The 24813-nt window shown below is 36.7% G+C and overlaps 1 protein-coding gene across 1 annotated transcript; it reads right to left on the bottom strand.

Annotated features, from left to right (window-relative positions):
* Window positions 1-9606: 9606 nt before the first annotated feature.
* Window positions 9607-24003, bottom strand: LOC104910696 (glutamate receptor ionotropic, delta-2-like). The gene is made up of 2 exons (XM_031553311.1): window positions 23721-24003; window positions 9607-10272 (listed from the first exon to the last, which is right to left on the bottom strand). Exons 1-2 carry the CDS (start codon window positions 23992-23994, stop codon window positions 10055-10057), a joined length of 492 nt encoding a protein of 163 aa, XP_031409171.1. The 5' UTR covers window positions 23995-24003; the 3' UTR covers window positions 9607-10054.
* Between the last annotated feature and the right edge of the window lie 810 nt (window positions 24004-24813).

Raw genomic sequence — 24813 nt, 5'->3', positions numbered from 1 at the left:
TCTGAAAGCCTTGTAATAAGCTGTCCCAAGTTGCCTGAGGAGGAGTTAAAAGGATCTCCTGCCCTCCCACCTCTGTAATTAAATCAATGCTGCATGCGAATCATTCTTTAAAACTAAAATCTCTGAATTTGTGGCTGTCCAACTCATCAGCAATATCAGATAAGAAGCCAGATAAAGTACAAAAGATCAGACAAGTGGGGCTCCTTGCCTCATTTAGTACAGGAGGCCAATAGCATCACCTTGCAATTTTTCCTTTCCTCTTTTTCTTTTTCCGTGTTTACACGTCCAAACACTAATGCTTAAATTATTTTTTTGGCAGCCTAAACTCCTGCTACTTCCCAGTCTTTATATGCTTTGAAACATAGGAAATTCCTTAAAATAAAAATGTTTATAAATCTTAAGACAAACACCGGTTCCCTTTCCAAGTAAATCTCACATGCTTACAACTCTATCAGAGGCTGGAGATATGGTATCACTTTTCTTAACACTGTTTCATAAAATTGACCACTCTTCACATTAAGATTCATCTGATGATCTGGTACCACCAGTGGTGCCAGAGCTACCTAATGGGTCACTGCTATTATATCAGGAGCAAAAGGATACAGTCTAAATCCCAAAGAAGCACGCTTAACAGCTCTGTGCTAAGTTCTGGCCTACACATCCCAAAGAAGTAATGACGCGATATACTACCTACTTACTATTTCATATTTCCCTATTTTCTTGCTTTTACCCGAGGACAACTTTTCTGGAAATATATACTTATCTGGCCTCAGAAGACTTAGTGTCACCAACATCCCAAAACTAGGTCAGACTGATACACACTTGTCTAATGTTTTTTTTCAAGAGCAATATTTAACTCAGTCTATGTTCTTCTGTCTAGAATTTGGTTTTATCAACAGCTTCAGTAGTGCTGACCGCATAGTCACTTTTAAATAGAGAAACAACAAGTGAACCCTCCAAGGAAGCACTGGGCTTTATTAATACATGTAGATAGCATGATTTTAAAAAACTGAAGAGATGCAAACATCTATTCTTACAATCAGCAGAAGCAGCTGTTATTTTCATTGATGGAAATTCTGAGATGAATAACAACTATTAATTTATTTTTCATTTGAAATGAGAGCACTTAGAACAAAAACAAATCATTTAAAATCATTTATAAATTAGCTAAATAATACAAGTTCTAACTAGGGAAATTTATTGTTGGGAGGTTCAAAAATATTGTTAAATAATAATAATCAGCTCTTAAAAGCAACAGTCCACAAGTTCCTAAGCTTTGTGGAGACCACAGAGTTAGCTACTGTCTGCTAACTACTTTCAAAACAGAATAAATTATCTTACAACAATCTTTGAAAATATCATTGCTACATATGAAGTATCCACAAAAGCAAGATGCACTCCCCTTCTTTCAGAAATTGTTTCTAATGATCTAAGCATTTTTGCTAATATACTGCTAATCTATTTGCAGATAATTATCCAGTTTGTTTGACAAATTTTAAAAGAGAATTTAAATTGATGCAAATATTGAAGTTTAGGTAGCAAAAAATACTAAAACCAGAATAAAACCATAACATGCATTTTGGAAAAAAAAAAAACAACCAACCATGAAATTGTGGGAGATCATTCTCAACTATATCTCATAAGCCAATTACAAAGTAACACTATGAAAAGAGTGATCTTGTTAGAGAAAAAAAAAAAAAATAGTATCTTCTCATCAGTACCATTGGGAAATTTTTTAAAATAGTATAACTAATGACTATTAGTTCTTCTCAATTCAATCTAAAAGATGGACAAAATGATTTCAATATTAATTGATTATGAACCAGTTGTGCTTCAGGGTTAGAAACAGTTAATAGTGAATTTTCATGGTAACTTGGAAACCGGTTATATTTTAGAGAAACCTGGTAGGCTAATAAACTAGCTATCCCTCTATTTACAGGTGGGAAGGAAGGAAGCAGAACAGTTCTGCCAATCAGGCAATGTGACTTCAGAGGAAGAGCTGGATTAGAAATAGTTTTGTCAGATCTTATCGCTGCTTTAAGTTAATCCTCTCTGGCTGTCATTTTATTTCAAAAAAGGCACTCATCCTGTGGCAGCCAACTGCACGTTAGTTTTGCAGATGTTCAGAGTGGGCTTTTTATAATACCTACATGAATCAGACAGCCACCCTCAGCTCCGTGGAAAACACATACTTAAATATACTGACTATCTCTCCCAATGTACGTAAAATACCTTTGTTTCATTATATATTTTATATCATTGTTCTCTATGGCAAGACATTTGCCTCAGCAGGAGTACCACAGAGATGTTTATAGTAAAGCTATAAAATCAAGGACGATTATTACATCCAATTAAATTCTCTGGTATAATAAAAGCAGAATATAATCAATTATGAGAGCAGTTTAAGAAAGCAGGAAAAATAACAGCCAATCCAAAAGAAAAAGAGAGTTGTTAGTTATTCGATCTCAAAAAATCATGGGAATTCAACCCCTCAATTAGTTTTAGTCAAGAAAACAACATCCCCAGCAACAAGCAAGGTACCAAGGCATTAAATGCCATGTACTTAAACAAAACCAGAATAAAAATATAAGAAAACCTGACCAAACAGTTGTTTGCACAACTGCAAATACGAAATTCTCATATGAATCTCTCAATATGAAATTCTCTTCTACTCAGTACTTAATCCTTAAAGCTTCTATTCTTCTCTGTCAAGTGAATACACAGCAGTTCAGCTGAAGGTTTCCTCAATATTTGGAATAAATTACTTACGAAATTTCATTGAAAGTAGAATTGTATTTGAATCTGGAGACAATTCTCCAAAATCTGGAGACAACTGAATCTGGATTGAAATTTACAGTTTGACATAGAAAGAGAATTAGGGTTAGAAAAAGATTAAAAATATTATTAAGTGATTCCAAAATTTGAAGATTAAAATCCAGAATACTAGTCAAAGTTTTCGTTAAAGCAGGGTATTTATTTTTGTTTTACTATCTTCAGGGATGAAGAATTGTACTGTGGTATTGCGCAACTACAAAAATACTGATAGTTTAAATATTAACCTTGATAACAAGACAAAGAACAACTGCTATCACACACATTGTTATGCATGCATCTATATGAATATATGTGTATTCCTTGATATGATGTGAAATTCGTAAATCCTCCTGTTCAATTGTTTTTTGACTCACTCATCAGTCAGGCTATCATTTTACCATTAAAACAGAGAAAAGGGTGTAAAGCATATATGACCACTGTATATTGGTACCCTCAGACCGGAAAGTCAAGCAGGCTTTTGTCTCTCTTTTCACATCCCCTAAGCATACGAGGCACAGTAGACTATAAGATGAGCATGCCTGCATTCTAGTTCTCCCTCGCTGTTATTAGCAATTTCAGTTAAGAAACAAGGCCAATATGTTCCACTCTACTTACATACTTTTCAGGAACAGCAAGGTACAGTTCTAAAATTCATGTCAGTGCAAAGGACCTGCTTCAGGTTACTTTTTTAAGAAGATGTCAACCTTCTGCATTGTGATAGATTTCCCATGATTCTTCTTCCTCATTTCAGATACTAAAATAAACTATCTTAGACACAGCAAGTATAGTGTCATACATACTGCCACATATACCCCATCATTACATAGTGAACCTAAATTTCATGTCCCTCCTGATGTTTTACAGAAAATACATAAACAGAATGGTTTGTTTACGTTATGATCATGGTGACAATGCATGAGATGCAAATCTCTTTGAAGTTAACTTATTTGAGCACTGAAACTTTCTTTCCATTCTCATTTGCCTGTGACTAAATATCTAATCTTTGGACCTGTACTTATGGAGAGCAGCTTCATATAAAATGCTATCCCATCATCACTTCATTCATCAAGACTGGAAAATAGCAGATATTCATATCTAATCATTCCCGCTTCATCTGAATAGCCTGTACTCAAGGCTGGAAGAGTACAAAAAGTCAATAAACTGGACTAAACAGTAAATCCAGGATTAGATAAATTTTTTACTGAAATGTGAAAATCTAGAAACTTGCTTCCTCTCTGTCAGGTTAAATAAACTAACAAATGAGAGTCTTCTACTACATTTGAAGGATGAAAGGAGCGTGCACAAGCACTGGCCAAAAAGGCCAATGACATTCTGGAGTGCATTAAAAAGAGCATGTCCAGCAGGTTGAGGGAGGGGATCCTCCCCCTCTACTCTGCTCTGGTAAGGCCTCATTTGGAGTACTGTGTCCAGTTCTGGGCTCTCCAGTACAAAAAAGACAGGGATCTCTTGGAAAGAGTCCAGCAGAGGGCCACAAAGATGGTGAAGGGCCTGGAGCATCTCCCCTATGAAGAAAGGCTAAGTGAACTGGGTCTGTTTAGCCTTGAGAAAAGATGACTGAGAGGGGACCTGATCCAGGTCTATAAATATCTAAGGTGTGGCGGGCAGAGTGGTGAGGCAGACTCTTTTCTGCAGTGTGTTGAGACGGGACAAGGGGAAATGGCCAGAAATTGCAGCATAGGAAGTTCTGCACAAATGTGTGCAAGAACTTTTTTACTGTGAGGGTGATGAAGCACTGGAACAGGCTGCTCACGGAGGTTGTGGAGTCTCCTTCTCTGGAAATATTCAAAACCTGCCTGGACACCCACTCGCGTAACTTGGTGTAGGGAACCAGCTTTGGCAGGGGGGTTGGACTCGATAATCTTTGGAGGTCCCTTCCAACCCCTACGATTCTGTGGGTCTATGATTCTGTGAAAGTTTCAACATGGTCAGCATTCTGAACAGATCTTACAAATCCCTTACAAACTAAAAAAATCCTTTAAGTCTCTAGCCACAGGAAGACCAAAAAATATGCTTATTTATTAAACAAAATATGTTTAATTAGACTGCTATTAATACCAAGAAATTGCAATGGATATGCTGAATGGCATAAAGAATGGACTTTCAAAAGAGTAAGTGCTTTTCAAGATAATGTGTGTCTGAAAGCTCAAACTCTTGGGTGGGGGGGGGGAAGAGGATGAGAAAAATAACCTTAAAAGACAGAGCATTCAGTCTACTTATGAGAAAAATATAGGAGAAAAGAGACGCGCTGACACTGCTAGATTGGATTTTAGCCTCTGAAATTATGAGACATATCTCTTCATAATCCGCCTATACATATATGTACATATATGACCTCCACCAGAGGTGCTTGCGAATACTTGATGTCCACCCAGAGTCTTCCAAACTCTGCAGTGTAAGTAATCTATTCATGACTGAACAAACAATGCTGCCATCTGTTTTCAAGGAAAACTACAGAAATTTTGCCATGGATTTGAAAGGAAATATCACCCAGATCCACCACTCTGATCTTTAACTTCTATTTTCAGCAGAATTCACTTCATCTCTTAACATCTCATCATACTTCTGCCTAAAGACAGGATAATTTTATTTATTAACTGCAAGAACAAAGCACACTTAAATGTTGATGTTCCCTATTCCCTAGAATATCATGAAATCATAGAATGGTTTGGGTTGGAAAGGACTTTTAAAATCGTCTAGTTCCAATCCTCCTGCTATAGGCAAGGATACCTCCCACAGACCAGGTTCCTCAAAGCGCCATCCAGTCTGGCCCTGACTGCTTCCAGGGAACATGTACCAAGCTCAGTGAGAAATACACAAAACAAAACAAAAAAACAAACAAACCAAAACTAAACTAAGTAAAAACAAGACTGAGCTTCTTAGGACCTTAGGCACACAAAGGATAAAAATCCTTGTGGACAAAAAGTTGAATAGACTCTTCTAATTCAAACAAGTTTTGTCAAGAAATAAGCCTGCTTTAGGGAGCTATGTAACACTAAAGCAAATCCCCATCTTTGAGCTAAGAGATCCATGATTTTACTGCATGATCAGATCTAAAGATGAAATCTGTTACAACCATATCACTACTTGAAAAAAGCTTTTATTTATTTATTTATTTTTTAAACACTTAAGTTTAAGATATCTTATTATTTACAAAAAAAAAAAAAGACGTAATATTAACAACACTTATCACAAGGAATAATAATGAAATTTCACAGAACAAATGCCACTATATCTTCTATTCACAGCAGTAATGAGGAAAAAAGATCACAGTAGAGATTCAATAACATACAGTATTTTGAAATTACATGCTCTATAAATATTCACTTCTCTCTCTTTCATTTGCATTCTACATAGCCAGAATTCCTTAGTATCTCGTTTACATGCTTTTCTTATTTTCCCTGACTTTTTAAGATTTAATTTGTAACAAGATCTTTTATTTATGAAAGTAATATTTTTGCTTCTCTTCAAGGTAACATTATCTTAAAATCACTCCACATCAACTTGGGGTAGAGAAAATATTAAAATTAGCAAAAATCATGCGCAGTAAATTGTATAAATGCCTGAAAGCTAAATGATTTGAATTTCCTTTGAAAATGAAAGGCAACTTATGTAGATTGGTATAATAAGCTTGTCTGTACTGACACAAGTCAACACACAGGACAGGGACCTTTTATCAGGGAATGCAGTGACAGGACAAGGGGTAACAGTTTTAAATAAAAGAATGTAGATTTAGATTAGATATTAAGACCTTATTTGCTACAAGAGTGATGAGGCACTGGAACAAGTTAATCAGAGAAGCTGTGGAAGCCCCATCCCGGAAGCATTCAAGACCAGATCAGATGGGGCCCTGGACAGTCTGATCTGGTGTGTAGTAACCACGCCCATAGCAGGGGGTTGGCAATGAATGGTCTTTAAGACCTCTTCCAACTCAAACCATTCTGCAAAACCAAGAGAGCTGTAGCAAGGGGCAGCAAGGTATGCATTCACATCTGCCTTGGTTGCTGCTAGCATAGTAATCCCTCCACTGAGGACAGGAACTGACTGTAGCAAGTCTTCACTTCTGAGAACAAGGCCCCTCTTGAGCTTGCCTGATAATCCAAATTTTTTGCTAATGCTAGGGTTCCTTTCACTCATTGCTGAATTTTCATTGTGTAAAATCTACTGCTAAACAACACAATTTTCCTCTACTATGTCTAAGAAACAGATCATCAGCATCATCCTTTCCAATAGAAAAAAGTTGTAAGCTGAGATGTACTGATGGCAATCCAATCCTCTTGAGGACAGCTAGCTATTTAAAAAATCTTTTTGGTAAGCTTTGCTTCCTAAAACGATTTTGTTTTGTTTTCCCCCCAGAACCTACATTGCAACCTGTCTGCTGATCTGTTCCTCCTCCCTCTCACATATGGTTTTATAAGTCCTTGATCTGCAAAGTGGGCTCAACACAGGACTGGTTGCTCTCTTTCCTTTCCTAAATGTTTTGAAATGCCATCCCTTCAAGGCTGACCTGAAGGTAAACACATTCTTGGCCCAAAAAGCCCCCACTCTTTTGCTAAAGCACCAGGTGAATCTTTCTCTTTGCTTTTACCATTTGATCCTGGAATTTTTTATCATATGGCTTTTCATGTCCTGGAATTTCATCAAAAATTCATCTCAGATCAGAAAAACAACAACAACAACACAAAAAACCAACTACACACACACACACACAAAACAAAACAAAACATCAAGAAATCCAGTAGCAAGCAAGTGGCATACAGCTCTCATCATTTTCCAGCACTTTTATAGCATAGCAATTTTTGTGTGAAATGATTGGACGTGAGGCGCTTTTTAGTAATCAGAGAAGTTTGGATGAGAATAATTTCCTTCATGGAACCATATGGGTTCTGGATGATTATATGAGGGTACAAAAATGTATCACCCTACCGAAAACTGAACAAGTCATCACTATATCCCTGGCAAAGGATTTTCCCAGATTCTTCTGTAAATCGACCTGGGCAGCGGTCCCTATCTCTGCTAGCTCCACATCTCTGCAACCCTCAGCCTCATCACATCTTGCTGCTTCAGCAGAATTTCTCCCCATCACCAGGAGGATTCAAAGCAATAAAGGACATTAGAGATTACGGCTGGTTTCTTCCTCTCACTTTACATTAACCCGTTAGCCAGAGAGGAAAGAAAGATACCTGCTCCACTACCCAAGTATTCCTGTCTCTTTATGCCTCAAATAATTATACAGCTTTTAAAGACAAAAAGGGAGGGGAGTGTTGAGTTGTGGCTTATTTATTTATTTATTTTTAATCACCACAGTCAGCGCACCATATTAACATCTTAATCTCCACTTTCTTGTCTATTAGAGTTATAATCTTCTCTACAAGATATAGAGATGCACAAGGTGGAGAAAAAGAAGTAATCAGCTAAGACTCAACACAAGAAGCAACACTGCTTCAAACAAACCAAACAAAATAGAAGGCTCAAACCCTGCATGCTCTTATTTAAAAATAAATATTACAATGAGTCAAAGAGAAGATAAATTCTGCCACAAGGAATCTCCAATTTGCAGACCGCTTATTTACACAAGCTACTGTCTATTTACCCTGGAAAAGTTGTTACTTGCATAGTAATCAAGCTCACGCTTACTACAGCTGTTGCAAAGTGAATGAACCCTCTTAACAGCTGAACAATGAGGGAGTTCAGCCAAACCGGTCATCCAAGAAGAGACCAAGAAACAGAGAGTATGTGAGATCTGGGAATAAAAGCTGACAGCCAAATGCAGCTAGGCAGCTTAAACATCTTCTGGGCAGAAAAACCATAAGAATAATTTTTAAAAAAATTAAGGCTTGTCTACGTATGTATTTATTTCTTACTAAAACCATATGTTTCATTTGCTAATTCCACTAGGTTATGCTAAATTACAAGGTTAGACTGACTGGGCACAAGGCACACTTTTTGGAATGAGCATTCACGTTCACACTTGGATTATGTAGCAGTGACTTAACCCATTGGCAATACATACACTTTATAATTAACTTGTTTGCCCATAATGTATGACTGCAGGTTCAACTACAAAGTAACAGATTATGACTGGCAAAGCAATCCTGAGAAATTTCTCCTTGCGCAGGCACTGATTGTTGGAACGCAGGTCAGTATCCCCATCGGCAGAAATATGGTATGACATTCTCTGAATCTCACTCACAAAAGATGACAGTGACCTAAGGCACGTTTCTGCCTTGCGTGAAGAAAATAGTGCAGAACAATCTACAACATGCTCACAAATTGTTTGCTTGTTATAAGGTAATGCAAATATTTGTATAGTGCAGAATATTCAGGATTACTCAGAATTAGCAAGATTAATGGGGTGATGAGGAAAAGAGAATGCCTAGTCAAAAAGGCATTCCTCCAAATCCCTTTTCTAAATAATGTTCCTAAAAGCCACTCACTTGACACTGTGTACAACCAGCTAGCTTTTGAACATCAATTTCTGAAGTTCTATGAAATATGAAAGTATAAGAACAACACAAAAGAACAACAGCAAAACAAAAACAAAACGCACCAACAAATACACCACCAATTTTACAAAAAGTTGCAACAAGAAATTGTTGCAGAGGGAAAGTACATTTCTGTGGAATGGAGAAAAAAAAGGTATTTTAATCATAAATTCATGCTAAACAGAGGACTTAATACATTTAAAAAATAAACAAACATTAGAAATACAATGTTGTGCAAAAAGAACTAGTTAAAAAATTAAGTATGCAAATCATAGATAAATACTCTCTACAAGTCATCTGTCTCTAAATCTTATAGAGCCTTGAAAACTTAGCATTCTGCTTGTAATTTTTGTTTAAATAAGTGTAACTTCAGCTTATCATCTTACACTCCTCACTCAGATCCAGTCCTTCACCAATTCCACTGCTGCCATATTCCAACATTATGCCATATAACTGATTATTTTCTTTAAGGAATGGATATGACAAACAAGGAAATACAAAAACAATACCCATGAGTTTTATTGAGGAGGGCTAATTTTTCTGTGTATGCCCTAAGAGCTTATGTTGACACAAAATGTAGTTTTACTGTTCTGCATGCACATTTACGGAGATGAAGATAATTGGCATAATCTTTGCCAACTACTACTTAAATACTTATTTGAAATGATTACAAATAAACTGAATCTTTTGTCAAAAACAATTGTAGACTTCATAGATTGAGCAAGATATTACCTCTGCTAAGCACATACCTCTGTTAAGAATGATTTGGCTGTCAAGGGGTTCATCACAAGAATAGCCCGTCTCAGAGTGTCCCGGTAGCGGTTTAGTTCTTCAATTCGCATGGTGGCAAAGAGCCCTGTGATCATTTTATTGATGTTGTTTTCTACTTTCTGCAATGCCACATCCATTCCCTGCTGAGATACTTTGTCCAAAAACTCTTGTATTCCACGGATATCTAGGAAAATCAAAAGCCAAGGAAGACGTTAATTGGTAAGTAGGGAAAAAGAAAGACACAAAAAGCTGCTCAATTTGTCTCACAAAAATGTTTTGTTCAGTGTCAGATAGACCCTTCTGGGCTTTAACTTCAGATTACCTGGAGCTTGTTCATGAGCTATGTTTGTGCTTAAACAAGTGCTTAAACAAGAAGCAGTGGCCACATAACAACTCCTGTCCAAAATAATCACTAGAAATCAAACTAATAAGCCTTTCTAGCAGTTACTTCATTTAGTCAGTCAGTCATCATAGTAGTTCCATATTATTACTAAAGGACTTTGATGAAAAATTTCAGAAACAGTCGTGAAGAAAACAGCAACCTATAATGCTTCTAGGTAGTAAGCGAGCCTGAAGGCAGAGGAGAGGCTGAAGTAGACTTTTTTCTTTTTGTCGCTGGGCTCAAAAGTGTTACCCACAGCAACACTTAACTTAATCCAAGTGAAGCTCTTGAGAAGTCTTAATGTTGTTCTAAGCTGTTCTAAAAAGCCAGGAAAATGTTGCAGCTTTGCAATGGAGTCAGTACAGAATGAGTAGATATGGAATGGGGAAGTTCAAAATAATTTATGCTCCTGGAAACTTAGAAGATTCTGTTCTAACATGGTGAGAGAGAACTGCAAAAGACTGGAAAATCAGAGGAATGTCTGAGCACGGCAGGCTGTAAGCCCTAGGAGAGTTATTACAAGAACAGCCGTAACGTCAAACAGGAAAGGGCTCGCAGTTGACCCTCAGGGTGGTCTACATTGCAGGAGATACAAGTGACATCACGCTGGCACATTGTGATAACAGCTCAGGGCAACGCTGAGACAAGCTGCAGAGAGCTGCAGAGCATGGTGCTGTAGTTCTACTTTATCAGGACTTCAGTTACTATATTCTCATAGGGGTAAACTGGCAGGCAATGAATGGAATTTAGAAAGGCTGAAATTAATTTTAAGACTAGAAAAAATAATAAAAATCATTCAATTAGAGAAAAAAACTGTGAAGAAATCTTTCAAATACCTTCCCAAAAAGCCATCTAGACACCAGCAGCTTCCTTTAACCTTCCAGAGAGCAGTACTACCAGCACTCAGCTGCTGTTTTTCAGTCCTGTGGGTGCAAACAATGCTACGGTGGAGGATGATGTGACCCATGCTCCTAGGAAAGCATCAGCATAATGACACTGAAAACCATATATTCTTCTCGGACACCAGAATTGGAAATGCAGGCATAGCCAAAGTATTATTTGTCCTTCCAAATCAAGAACATAATTACACATGACCAGAATTTAAAAATTTTCTGGAATTACTGCCTGATATTCTGTTTAATCTGTGCTGTCCCAGGAACTAGATTATAGGCCAAAATGCTTAGTTTGTCATGACTATCTGCAAATATAAATGAGACAGCTATGCTTAGTTATCACCAAAGGAAGAGACAAAAGGGATTTGGGTCCAGTATAATTCTACAATTGTGCATTTATTGGTTACTGTTGGTGACCATACCAACAGTACGATGTCAGTGTGATTCAATTCTAGGAAAATAGCACCATTCTAATAGGAAGGACACCAAACCATGCTGCATAAATCTTCTTTACTACTTCTGCCATTAGCAATGATGCAACACAAAGTGGAGGATGGACAATAAATATTGACTCTGCTTCTGTCTCAGCCTACCCAGTAGAAAAATTGAGATAGTGGTGATGCTCACCTGCCATTGTGAAATGGCAGAGAGCACACAAAAACACATTCTGCTACACGTTTAAATGCTATTTAAATCACGATGGTGCTTCCAGTATTTCAGCAGCAGGTCACTAGTAATCATCATATTCAAAGTGAATGCCAAAGAACAGATGCTGCCAGTGAATGGGCAGCATTATCTTTCCTGCGTGGATTGTCTGAAAGTGGCACATTTCCACACAGCGCTGTAGAATCATCTTTTTAATAGATAAACTTCTTCTGCAGGAAAATCTGGCAAGCAACCTGTGGCACAGATGGCTGTGCTGCAGAGACCCAGAACTGCTCATGTCTGAAACACAGGTGCTTTTCGCCCTGGATTTGCTAGCCAACCTGTTGCCCAGCCAGGAGATGCATTCCTATTTTCTATGTAAATCAGATGAGTCAGAGTCATTTCCAGAAATGCTGTCCATTATCACCAGTATTAATTATTTTCTTTTTTGAAGAAAGTCAGTGTTACCATACAGAGACAAACTGATGCTAAAACTGAAGCTACATATTATCTCCTCTTTAATCTCACAATCGCTCTTAGTTAATATTATCTTCACTGATTTTTACTGTACAGTCATTACTTCAACTCTCACATACATACATAAGAACGTAGTATCGCCATACAGTCAGAGACAGACCATCTGCTGTAGAATTAAAGCAGGCTGGAAATTGAAAAGTTAGCAAATATTCTCTTTTCAATCAAAATTGTGGTTGATTCAAGACACTGCAAGTTGATTTAGAAAGTTTAGAAAACAAGGATGAGGGGAGTAAAACTTATCCAGGACTGCCCTTGGAAAAGCCTTTCCTTGACTACACAAACACAGCCACAACACAGCAAGGCATATCTGTACTAAAGGCCCATGCTGGATGCTGCTAGGGCACAGCAGGTCCAACACCCGATGGGCTGCAATCACACTATGCAGCCAAACTGCAGCTGCAGAGCATCCTCTCTGGGTGAGCAAAAGGCCTACAACCCTGTTATCTCCAAAGACATGACCAGCATATTCAAACACAGCTTGATACGAGTCTGACTGAGAAGAAAATTCAGATGCCAGCTTCGCTGTAGAGTTGTCATTACTGTATCAGTACCTATGAAAGTACATCGCCAATGAAATGCAAGCACCTAAACCTCCATAGTCTGTTTACTAAACATCTTGTGGGAACTTGAGAGAGACCACAAGATATGGACAAGATACTGCAGAACATGCTCAGAGCAGACAGAACTAAGCTATCCTTTGGACAATGGATCTGATATCTAGATGTCCTTAACTGGCCAGTCTGGCAGACAAGCTTGGACCACCTAACAAAAACAGTAGCAGCACTTTAATGGAAAGTTCAACCAGCTTTATGGTAGAAAATATGCACAGGGAGGTGGAAAGGAAAAGGGAGACAATATTTTCAGTAGACCACGATAACTTAAAGTCAACAGCTTTCCTTGACACAAGATTTAAGGAGTTGTGATAGCTTGCTTTTTACTGAGGTCGCTACAGAATATATACAATGCACACAGAACAATGACATTCTTGATTTCCACTGTCTGATCTTAGTGAAAAATAAATTTTACTCCTTCTATAATTTTCCTTACCAACAAATTACAGATGTGGACCTTAATTTTTCTTCTTTCTAGTATTATGCGACTTTTATTTCACATCACTGGGCTGAGGTCAGTGGGATGAAATTCAACAAGATCAAGTGCTGGGTTCTGCACTTTGACCACAACAACCCCAGGCAATGCCACAGGCTTGGGGAAAGTGGCTGGAAGACTGTGTGGAATAAACGGATCTTTAGATCTTGATAAACACTCAGCTGAACATGAGTCAGAAGTGTGTCCAGGTGGCCAAGGCCAATGGCATCCTGGCTTGTATCAGAAATAGCGTTGCCAGCAGGAACAGGGAAGAGATCATCCCTCTGTACTCAGCACTGGTAAGGCTGCACTTCGAGTTCTGTGTTCAGCTTTGGGTCCCTCACTAAAAGAAAGACATCAGGGCACTGGAGCGTGCCCAGAGAAGGGCAACTAAGATGGTGAGAGGTCTGGAATGCAAGTGCGATGGGGAGAAACTGAGGGAACTGGGATTGTTTAGGCTAGAGGAGGATCAGAGAAGACCTTATCACTCTCTATAACTACCTGAAAGGGGGTTGTGGTGAGGTGGGGATTGGCCTCTTCTCCCATGTAACAAGCAACGGAACTAGAGGAAACGGCCCCAACTTGCACCAGGGGAGATTCAGGTTGGATATTAGGAAAAATTTTTTCTTCTTCCAACCTTAGTGATTCTATGAAATATTTTAAAATAAATTTTCAGATCGCGTTATGGCTAGGAAAAGAGAAAGATGGCAATAAATCTATCTGTCCACCCTTATCATTGTATTTCCTCTAAATTACAAGGTTCTTGCTGTTGCTGAGCACTATGGTTATCTCAAAGCTGGTTTACAGTCGTTAGCTCATCCTCCTTCTGATACCATTTTAGATCTGAGAACATTTTCCTTGAAGTACCCAGATGATAAATACCAACTGATTCAGCTGTGACAGTAAAGGTGAATGCACCTGTCATAAATATTCACTGGTTTATTTACACAAAAGACCACTTTATTTGTACAGTTGATGAGAAAAGCCATTGTATAACAAATGACACTGTCCAAATTATTATCAAAAAAGCTTTTTAAGTCTAGCACAGTGATTCTTCCTTACACAGCAATGGCTAACATGACAGCAACTATTAGTTATGGAAATGAACTGCACACAAGGGAGATGTGCAGCTCTGGCTGGAATCTGACAGTGCTACAGTTCTGCTTAAAGCCTTGAGCAAAGCATTCACATTCCTGTGCGTGTGTTGATGTTTATTAACATGGTTAAGATCTAAACTAAGGAAAACAACAATTTAGCATGATGATTCAGTAACAGTCCTTCATCCTACTTGCACGCAGGGGGATTTCCTCTCATTAGTAAGTTTGTATATAATTCAGTGAACCTCCAAAGTTAAAAAGAAAAACAACATCAAGGAAAAAAAAAAAAACCAGCACCAACAAAAATGCACAGTTCCACACCTACATCCATTCTTGTTGTTGCTTCTTATCAGTACTTGGGAACAGAAAACTAGTTTCAACACATTATAAAAATATTTAAGCTAAAATGCTTAATTACAGGTGGGATCACACTTATGTTATCAAAATTTCTGGAATCTAGCAAGTGAAGATACTATTTCTCAGGTAAAATTAAAATTTGTAAATGATAAGATTGACTTTCTTCCTCCTTCACGTGCAACTTTTTGAGGTTTCACACATTAAAGAAAAAAAGTTTAAAAAAAATGTCTGAAATTTCTTAAGATCATTTGGTTGGAAAAAAAAGAAGTAAAATAAATAGTACATCTATATTCTTTTTTCTGAAAACATTTCCTCTTCAAATCATAAAAAAGCAAATAACTTCAGTTTTGTTGTTTGATCTGAGCTATTCTGGTACTACTGAAATGTGTAGAAAAGCCATACTTGAAAAGACCCTCTGAATACGTCATTTCCATTAGTTTATTTTGGTCTCACTCTGTACTTCAATTATTAGAGATTACTCTCTAGATAAAGAAAATTGATACTGATAATCTCAGAAAATTGAATCAATACTGCTGGAGAGGTACTACCAATATTTGCAGTTTTCAAATCTTGCAAGACTTAAGTTTCCAGCCACACTGATGATTCATAGAAGATTTTTCACTTGAATTACCAGCTTTTTAACAGAAAGAAAGGGGAGATGGGGGGAGGGGGGAATAAAAAAAAGCAAAAGATAAAAAAAAGATAAATAAAATTGAAGCTAGAACTAATCCTTGAGTATCAGCTGTTACTTTAGTTTTTTGAAAATAGAAATGAAGCCAGATTGTGATCACCCCTCTCACAGAGGCTGACAAGCCAGTACAGTCTACAATCACATGCTTTTGACTGCATAACCTGCTTAAAACCTCTTCAGTCCATTTCTTTTTGACCACACTTCACCTTAGAGATTTTCAGAAGGCCTCGAGCAGATTCCTTTGCATAAAGCAGCATCTTGCAGAGAAAAATTTTTTTCTCCATTGCCTCAGATAACAGCTTAGAGCTGAGAACAATTTATCTTCAGCATTTCTTTTCTTCTTAAAAATTATGCCAATCTTGAAAAATCATAGTTAAATCTTACATAGTTGTACAACACAGTTCAATGCCTATGCCTAGGTACAAGTGATTGATTGTAGGGAAACCGTACTTTTGTGTACATGATGCACCAGATCTCCCTGTGGATCCCTACTACTCCTTATTGGTGTTCAGGAGCGTGAGGAACCACACTATCCTGTCCAGCTAAGTGGCAGGGAAAGTGACCATTGTGGGAGTAGAATAAGCATGACAGTGTGTGTGATCATCTTACTCAAGACAAATTTTTCTTTGAGTGCATCTCAATCTGCATCTCGATAATATTCTTGGTCGATTACAAGTGTACGCTATAGGGAAAGTAATGTTTTATGAGTGGATTAGTGGTGTGAAGAATGCAAACTATGAAAATAATGCAGTTGAACTATGATTTACAAATACTGCAATGAATCATTTACCACTTTTTCCTTTCTCTCTTTCTCTTGACTGATTAAAACTGTGTCAGAGAAGTTTTCTTTTCAATTTATAAAACTATATGAGATTTATGGCAATAACAGGGTCAACTCATGCCTTCATTCCAGTAGTGGTATTATTTCTTCAAAACAACATGCAAAGTACTTTGTTCAACAGTTTCCTAGTAACTGTCTACTCATCTAGTTGCCAAAATAACCATTTACAAGCTAAACTTTAATACTGCTGAAAACAAACCACAGTCGTATTAAAAGTTGAAAAACACTTAGCTAACAGCGATGTAGAACAGTACAAGGATCAATCATTTTCTTTTGAGGCTTGCAGTCTGCCCATGCACAAATGAAATCTTAGCAAAACGCCAAGATAATATCTCAATTCCAGAGATTATAATTACACAGGTATCAGGAATGCATCTACAGCTTGATTTTGTCCTCAACTTTGAAGTTCTGGAAAATTCAATATTCAATTTTTACTAACACAGCACAGAAGGTGCTCAGACCAAGCCTTCAGGATCTTGAACAATTCCATCTTAAAGGAAATCAGCTTGAACAACGGATAATCTTCTCTTACTAGTCTACATAATGACGCATGGAATAAATTTCCCTAACAATATCAAGGTAAAAAGCAGAAGCATGGTCATTGCTCCACTGAAAAAAACATAATACAGCAGTCCATTTATCTCAGAAGTGAATAATTTTAGTGGCAGCCACAATATATATTCAATTTGCAGTGGTATGTCAATGAGCAAAAGCAAGTTAATATGAAAGCTCTCACAAACAGCTGCCAATTTGCAATGTAATTGACACAGTAGTTACATAGATGAAAAATACATGTTCCTTTCCTTGTCTAGATGATGTAATACATACTAATGCAAAAACAAAATAGTTCAATAAGAAGCCTGAATTAATTATTTGTTGTTTATCGAGGGACAATGGTGTAAATGAGTACAAAAAGTTGGCAAAGAACCAGATGAGTAATAAACAGATTTAAGACTGTCTGGAACTGGACTTGTAAATATTATAGTCATCAGGCAGCTGAAAACAGCCTTGGGGTAATTATGAGCATTTGCAATCGATTACAGAGAGTGTGATCCTTTTATGAATCTTTATTAAATCTGCATTAAAATTTCAAATGGTTTGAAAATGTTATGGTTTCAAGCACACATTTGTCTATGGTCATCATGTATTTCCTTCTGGAAAATATTTATGAAGGCAAGCGTCAATGGAATTATTTGCTATACATATTTTTGAAAGGAGACACTGGGAATCCAGAGCCTGTACTTGCAGGTGGGCATCAGCTACAAGAATCAATCCTTTTACAAGTCTTTCTGCAAAGAGTTCTGCCTTCTGAGTTCCAAGTATGATATCCTCTTTTCCATGATCTTTAAAGTACTGTACTCCCATGCTATCACATTGCACCCAATTTATTTGTAAGCCACCACTATGCTGGGATCATCTCTTATATTCATAGTTCTGCAGACCTGACTACTCTCCACCTTGAATTTTTTTTTTTATTATTAAATATTTTGGGTTCTTCCCCAAAATCCTCCATCAGATTGAGCCACCTTTTCCTCAAGCAGGCAGTTCATCACTGCCTTAACCGTTCCTTAGTGCATAAATAACTTGAAACTGCTGAGAGTTAAATACAAAGGAAAGTTCTGCAACTGCTCGCTAACCTCCACCTTTCCTTTCCAATGAAGTTTTCAATAATTTATTCAACCTCAATTTGCAATGAGACTGCCTCCTTCTGCTTCATGCAGTAAATACCCCACATAGCAGCCTCATTTTTTATAATTTAAAAAAGTTAAAATTAAATTATCATTTAAGTGACTGGCAAATATCCACTGCTGTATAATGCAGTATTAGTAGGAAGGTGAAAAAAATAGCAAGCAAAGATGTATTAATCCTAGAATCAGTAAATACAATGTAAGTCAGCAAACATGCTTGCATATTAAAGGCATATCGGGTTGAAAAACAAAAGGTTAATTGAGAAATTTGTACAGAGAAGTGGGATTTCTAAAATTTCTATCTGCTTATACAATACAGAAAGATTTTAAAATATTACTTACTACTTGAAAAGAGAATAGAAAATATGGCAAAACTCATTCTCCAGAAACAATCTTACTCCCTTAACATTTCTAGATAGAAAGATTACACACTTTATCTGCTTTGCTACCAACAAAACATTAAAAATAAATGTTTCCAAGCAGCAAGCCTTTCTCCCTTTCATCTCAAACTCAGAAATACCTACACTGTAAATGGCACAAAATTCACAATTATGTTCTTGCAGTGATTGACTGGATTCTTCATAAAAAATTTACTACTACAGGAAAGTATCTATGTCCTCCTGGAAAATACAGTGAGCTGTACACTGCCTGAAAAGAAAGACATGAATTGCAAAAGCTTGCACCTTGTTGCTACACAATAGAATAAAAATATAAATATATATATACATATATATTCTATGTCAGTTTTGATGCCTGTGTAGCCTGGGTGCTCACATTCAGATCTCAAATTATTATTTCATTCGCTTTCCTCTCTGATTTAACATCTGCCCAGAAACACTGCAGAGGTCTCCCATCTGAATATGTTCAAGGCCTGGCTGGTTGGCAACCTGATCTAATGGGAGGGATTCCTGCCTATAACAGGAAGTTTGGAACTAGATGGTCTTAAAAATCCCTCCCAGCCCAAACCATTCTATGATTCTTACATGCATAAAACTTTTTTTCGTGTCAGTACTGGCTATAGTCAGATTTTGGTCCATAGTGTATAAGAATTTGCATTATTTACTATTACAAACTGCATTTTGAACCTGAGATCAGTAAGTAAAGGTGCAATAATTTGGTTAAGCTCGTTCAAAAATATTTACATATGTCAGTGTCTCTTCTCACTAACCTGAACATAGCAACTTCCAGAGGTCTAAGGTTTACATTTCCATTATCCAGTCTGGAAGTGACTTCATCGAACAAATTGCTGACAGTCGTAAGGACAAAATCAAAGGCTTAGTGGAGGCTTAAAGGAAGACACAGAGCTGTCCTCTGCAGCATGGTGATCCTACTGTTTCAGCTGAGTGCTGAAGAACAAAAAGAGTAGGAGCTGATATGGCCTCTTAAAGTAAATTTGGTTTGTACATACAGTGTGACTAGTACTTTGAATAGCAGCCTGAGAAAGGGTTTAATTCACTGGATAATTTTGTTGCATTTCATGCCACCTACTCTTGAACTGTGCAAGAAAGCCATCTTTAATTGTATTTGCAGAAGCAGAGCATTGTCCTGAAACACTTTTAATATCCTCTTATGAAGTTTCCTTCAACAAAATCAGGTTTCATGTTTTCGGTAGTATTTTATCTTGTTTTAACTCAAGGAACAATACATGCTGAATAAAAGGGGACTGATTGCACTAAATTCACTTGGAGTTAGACTTAGATCATCCCAAACAGAAAACAAGAATGAGGTGAAGGATACTCACTCTGATTTTCTAAGTTCATCTCAGTTTATACACTAAAGGTAAAGCAGTAAATGAAACACAAATACCAACTAAGTCTGCTTAAAACGTCTCACCTCTTCACCCACTATCCATACTTCAGTGCCTCAGTTGTTGCTGGTAAATTGCTGTCACGAACAAAGGACAACGGTTTGATACATTCTTTTGGTTAGTTTAACTACATCTACAACAACAATAAGTTATGTTTATTATTATTGTTACCAAGGTGTGTATGTCATTTTGTTTGTTTTAGAAGCCAACCTAGCAAAAATGTTACTTGAGAAAATAACTAGCAGTTAAGATTCCTACATCGGTTATTCCAGAAATGCATTTCTGCATGCCTTCTTTAACACCCATTTCTGTAAAGTCACTAAAATAACTGCTTCCTTCAAAGAATAACTTTCTCAGTTGATAAAGGCACTTTAAGTAGACTGGAACCTTCTAGCATTAAGCTGGAAGAAGTGTTAAAATGTTACAACTGAATATACTTGTCTGCTTCTATTCAAAAGAGATCTGTCATTTTTACAAAAGGATAACATCCAGCAAATAACTCTCTGCCCTGCAGAAAGACATTTCCAGCTATAAATAATTCTTTCATTCTCTGATAATGAAAAAGAATCTATGATAGACTGCAAGTTAAAAATCAAAAACAGTTCAGTTGATAGGATTCAAGAATGATTATATTTATAAATCGTCACACAATTGGTTGCAAGTTCTTTTAAAGGTGCAAGGAACCTGGTATAGCAGTATTTACTTTGGATATGAGCCTAATTTTACTATTGGAAAAAAATATTGCAAATATAAAAGGCATTTTTTTTCACATATCAAAAATATTCCCAGAAGTAATTTCTGGAATACAACTAAAGTATTTTGTACTAAATTGTTAAATTTAATCATCAAAGTAATTTCTTAATAAAAAACTCTTCTGTCATAACCACTCTGACAGTTTTTCCATATTTTCTGTAGCAATAACAGAAAAAAAAATTAACACAGCAAAATGTATACTTCCATTAATTTTCAAGTGTCATTTAGTGCTATGGAAATATCACTTCATGATATGATATCTATCTTGAGAAAATAAGATCACCACATTAAAAAAAATAAAAATGCTAGGGTAATAAATAGCTCTGTTTGTGCACGTGTGAGTTCTTCAGAGGACCGAATGATGTGTTTTGCTTTAAACAAATAATACCTTCCCTATTAAAAGGTATGAATTTAATACTAATGCAAGTACTGATCTTCCTCCTACTTTAATGTTAAATACTAAATATTACATTAAAATGTCTAATATTAACTACTGCTAGCAATTAAAGGCAGCAAAACTTCCAATCTGCATTTGAGCCCAGATATGTATGAAATGAGAGAATAAATAAATCAAATACTGCCTCAGATCCTCTCAGGCACATTGAGGAATGGGAATGGTGGCTTCCACAGGGAATTGTAACCACACTTTGCTGTTCTGACGCACTGAACATTGGGATGCCTTGCCTGGGGCTGAACACCCAGTCTTGATTTCATTCCAAAACACAAACAGAAGCCAATGTCCCCTTCCTTGTGCTCTTATGGAGTTCTCAGGCCAAATTGCTTGTATAAAACTCAAACTGATAGGTTTTTATTTAGTTAGTTAGTATTAGTATTTTGCATGTAAAGGCTCATCCAAACAAACTACTTTCTCAAACATCACAATCACTGAATAATTGAGTAGGATGAATCTACTAAAGGTAGCTAAGTCCTATCTCCAGCTCAAAGCAGGATGGACACTGAATTCAGATTTCTTCGCTCTATCATCCATTAATTAAATGATCCCAGCTCCTCATTTCATGCCTTTAATGCCTTTGCTTTCTCCATCCTGCCCTCCTTGCAAACCCTTCTCTGATCAGTACAAAACCTAGGAAGAAATTGTGTCCTACTGACATACTGGAAATGCTTGAAATAGATCAAGAAAATGGCAGGAAAAGGGGAGAGAACAACACATATCAATATTCATAATAAGCCACATGCAAAATTGTTCATTAGGGTCTGCTATAAAAATCATGCAATCAGAGGTAAAACTAACAACATAGGTTAAAAACTAGCTAAGAGAATGAAGAATACACAAAACATTGTCAAACCTGATGCTATCACCTGAATAAAATAGTCTTAGAAGATGGACAGACCAGTTAGTACATATTAAATATGGGGCTTTTTTCTGCACCTTTTCCTGATATATGAGATAGTGATCACTGATGAGAGTCAGTTTACCAATTTGTCTAGTTCAGCAAAGCATTACTCATCTATTGAAGAAAGAATAGAAGGTGAGGGAAGACAATATCTGAAACAAGTCCTATCTGGGGTTGATGTGTCACTGAAATAGCTACTGATCTAAAACTTATTCAGGCATCTGCATTACGTGATTCTCATTATGTAATGAGATTCCTATCCAGAAATTGAGGACAAAATGATCTGGATAATTTAAAAATAGTATTCATGAATACAATTATGGAAAAAAATAATTAAAGTTTTATTTTTAAAACAAATACATGCAAAAAGGTATTCTTTAGCTGGCAAGACTATAGTCTTCTTCATAACTACAATGGTACTTAGTTGCGTAAACTGAGAAAATGTGAACAAAATTACTCTGCTGCAAGCTTATTGGATCAGTGTTTATGTGCATGTTCCTGATCCTATGGCTGGCACTTCCAGATGCTGGTTTGTTGTAAATAGAAATTCTCCTATTCATCATTTTCTATAGTTCTAATTTAAGAATTTATTAGGTAGCCAGGGAACAAAAATCAATAACACCTGACCTGAATGAACCAGTTATTATGCACAGCAAATCGCTGAAGTTTGCATTTTCGAACAACTTGAAGATTTAACTTTGAAAATAAGTTTTAAAATGTTCATCCAAACCAATCATGATTACTTATGAATAATGGATGTGTCTGAAGAAAACAAGTCTGGTTTCAAAGCAATTTTCCATAGAAAAAGATAATAAAATTCGTTAGATAATGCACTTCTATTACAGCAATCTGTCTAGCTCTCAGTTGTAGAAGATATCTGTACTAAACTTGGCTGAATCACCAAGCAGGATGGCACTGTCTGACTTCTGATGCCATTGTTTGTGTCATGCTTACTCTATTACACAGTCACTGTCAACTCAGCACTTCTCAGGAACACTGAATGCACCAAAAAAGAAGGAATAGTGAATTCAATAGCCCTCCTTCTCAAGTGCTTCGTTCTATGTAAGTACTCTCTGTAAGTTTCACATTTACAAATAGCAGCTTATTCTTGCTGAGGTATCTGTCCTACATTCACTGCTGCCTCAGCTTCTGGTTATCAAATGTAAGCCTATAAAAGATGAGAGATTCACAACATAAAGAAATAATTCCACAGAATATAAAATTTTACATGTTAACCCTTGAACAATCATCTCAAAAAAAAAAAGCAAACTTGCTAAATTTTTTTTACACTTGACAAAATGAATTTCTCTGCTTATCCGCTAGCTATTACAGAAATCATCAAATTAACCTGTAAATATCAATGTATTTTAGAATCTCTCGATTAATGTGAAATACTGACAGAACCACAAATGTTCAGAAGGAAAACAGCATAGTAGAAGACGATAAAGATGAAAAAACAGAATTAAGGATTCGACAGAAATTACTCAGTTAACTACTTACCATAGTCATTATCATAAAAAATGATGAACTTCTGCCAGGCATATTCTGTGATCACTCTCAAGATGACATCATTTAAGTAGACAGGGGGGCGGACAGAGAGTGTGTAGTCATCATTGCGGTTGCTCCTGGTGAGCCCACAGCTGCTTCTTGGCGTTCCTCCTGTTGAGCGCTGGATGAAGAGATGAGGGATATGCATGGCATCTGCCAGTGACTGCAGGGAACCTGCTGATGTGCAGCCAATGGAGCTCACAAGGGCCAGAATGCCTTGGTTCATGAGGTCACAAGCTGTAAGAAAACACAGTGAAGTTCAAGATGAGAGCAGTTCAGTGTACAAGGCCTATTTTTGCTGCTGAAATGCAGACACTGGGCACTGAATACAACATTTTCAATCAAGCGAAACATGGATAAAATTTTGTACATTGAGTAATTCATGAAGTCATAAGGTTTCTATGTTCCCTTTCAGCTGTCTCGGAGTGAAAGCTGAAAGATTTCCTCTTTCACCTTGCCTGGAAGTAAATTATATCTTCAGAATGGAAGCTAACTCCTGGACCTTTTGAGGAACTTTGAGAGCAAATTCCTGCTACCAAATTAATGTGACTTGCCAAGTACATGAGCACTTTTCTGTCTACCACAACAGCCCCATGGATGGCATCATTGTATCATAAAGAAAAAAACCTGAAGAAATAACAAGTCTCACTATCAACTTTTAAAAAACCAGAATGGGATTAGGTATATTAACTTTGCTAAGCAAATAGCAGAGTTGCTATTGGCTTTTAAGAGATGTATGAAATAATCTTATTTAACTTATCCTTTTCATATGCGTTTTCTTTTCCTTAAAAAAAAAAAAAAAGCTAAAGTAAAACACTTTCAAAACTCAGTGAACAGTTTGTATGTTCACTCTTCTCACTTCCTTAAGAAAGACATGGTGTTGCTTATACAAAAAGCACCCTGTAACTAATTGTTCAGTTAATGATAGTTGATTTACAAGCAATCTGAAGTACTATACAAATGACAACCATATTAATACCAGAGATGTTTGTCGTGATTAATGTTAATGCAATCAATAAATACCAAAAGAATTAACAATGTAATG

The sequence above is a fragment of the Meleagris gallopavo genome, chromosome 4 (assembly GCF_000146605.3).
Source record: "Meleagris gallopavo isolate NT-WF06-2002-E0010 breed Aviagen turkey brand Nicholas breeding stock chromosome 4, Turkey_5.1, whole genome shotgun sequence".
In the NCBI taxonomy this organism is placed as follows: domain Eukaryota; kingdom Metazoa; phylum Chordata; class Aves; order Galliformes; family Phasianidae; genus Meleagris; species Meleagris gallopavo.
The sequence above is the reverse complement of the archived record's forward strand: the minus strand, read 5'-3'. Positions and strand labels throughout refer to the sequence as shown.

Coding starts and splice junctions, on each gene's coding strand:
- LOC104910696 (XM_031553311.1), bottom strand. CDS start 23,994: ATGAACCAAGGCATTCTGGCCCTTGTGAGCTCCATTGGCTGCACATCA. Junction 10,273..23,720: donor TTTTTATGATAATGACTATG/GTAAGTAGTTAA, acceptor TGATTTTCCTAG/ATATCCGTGGAATACAAGAG.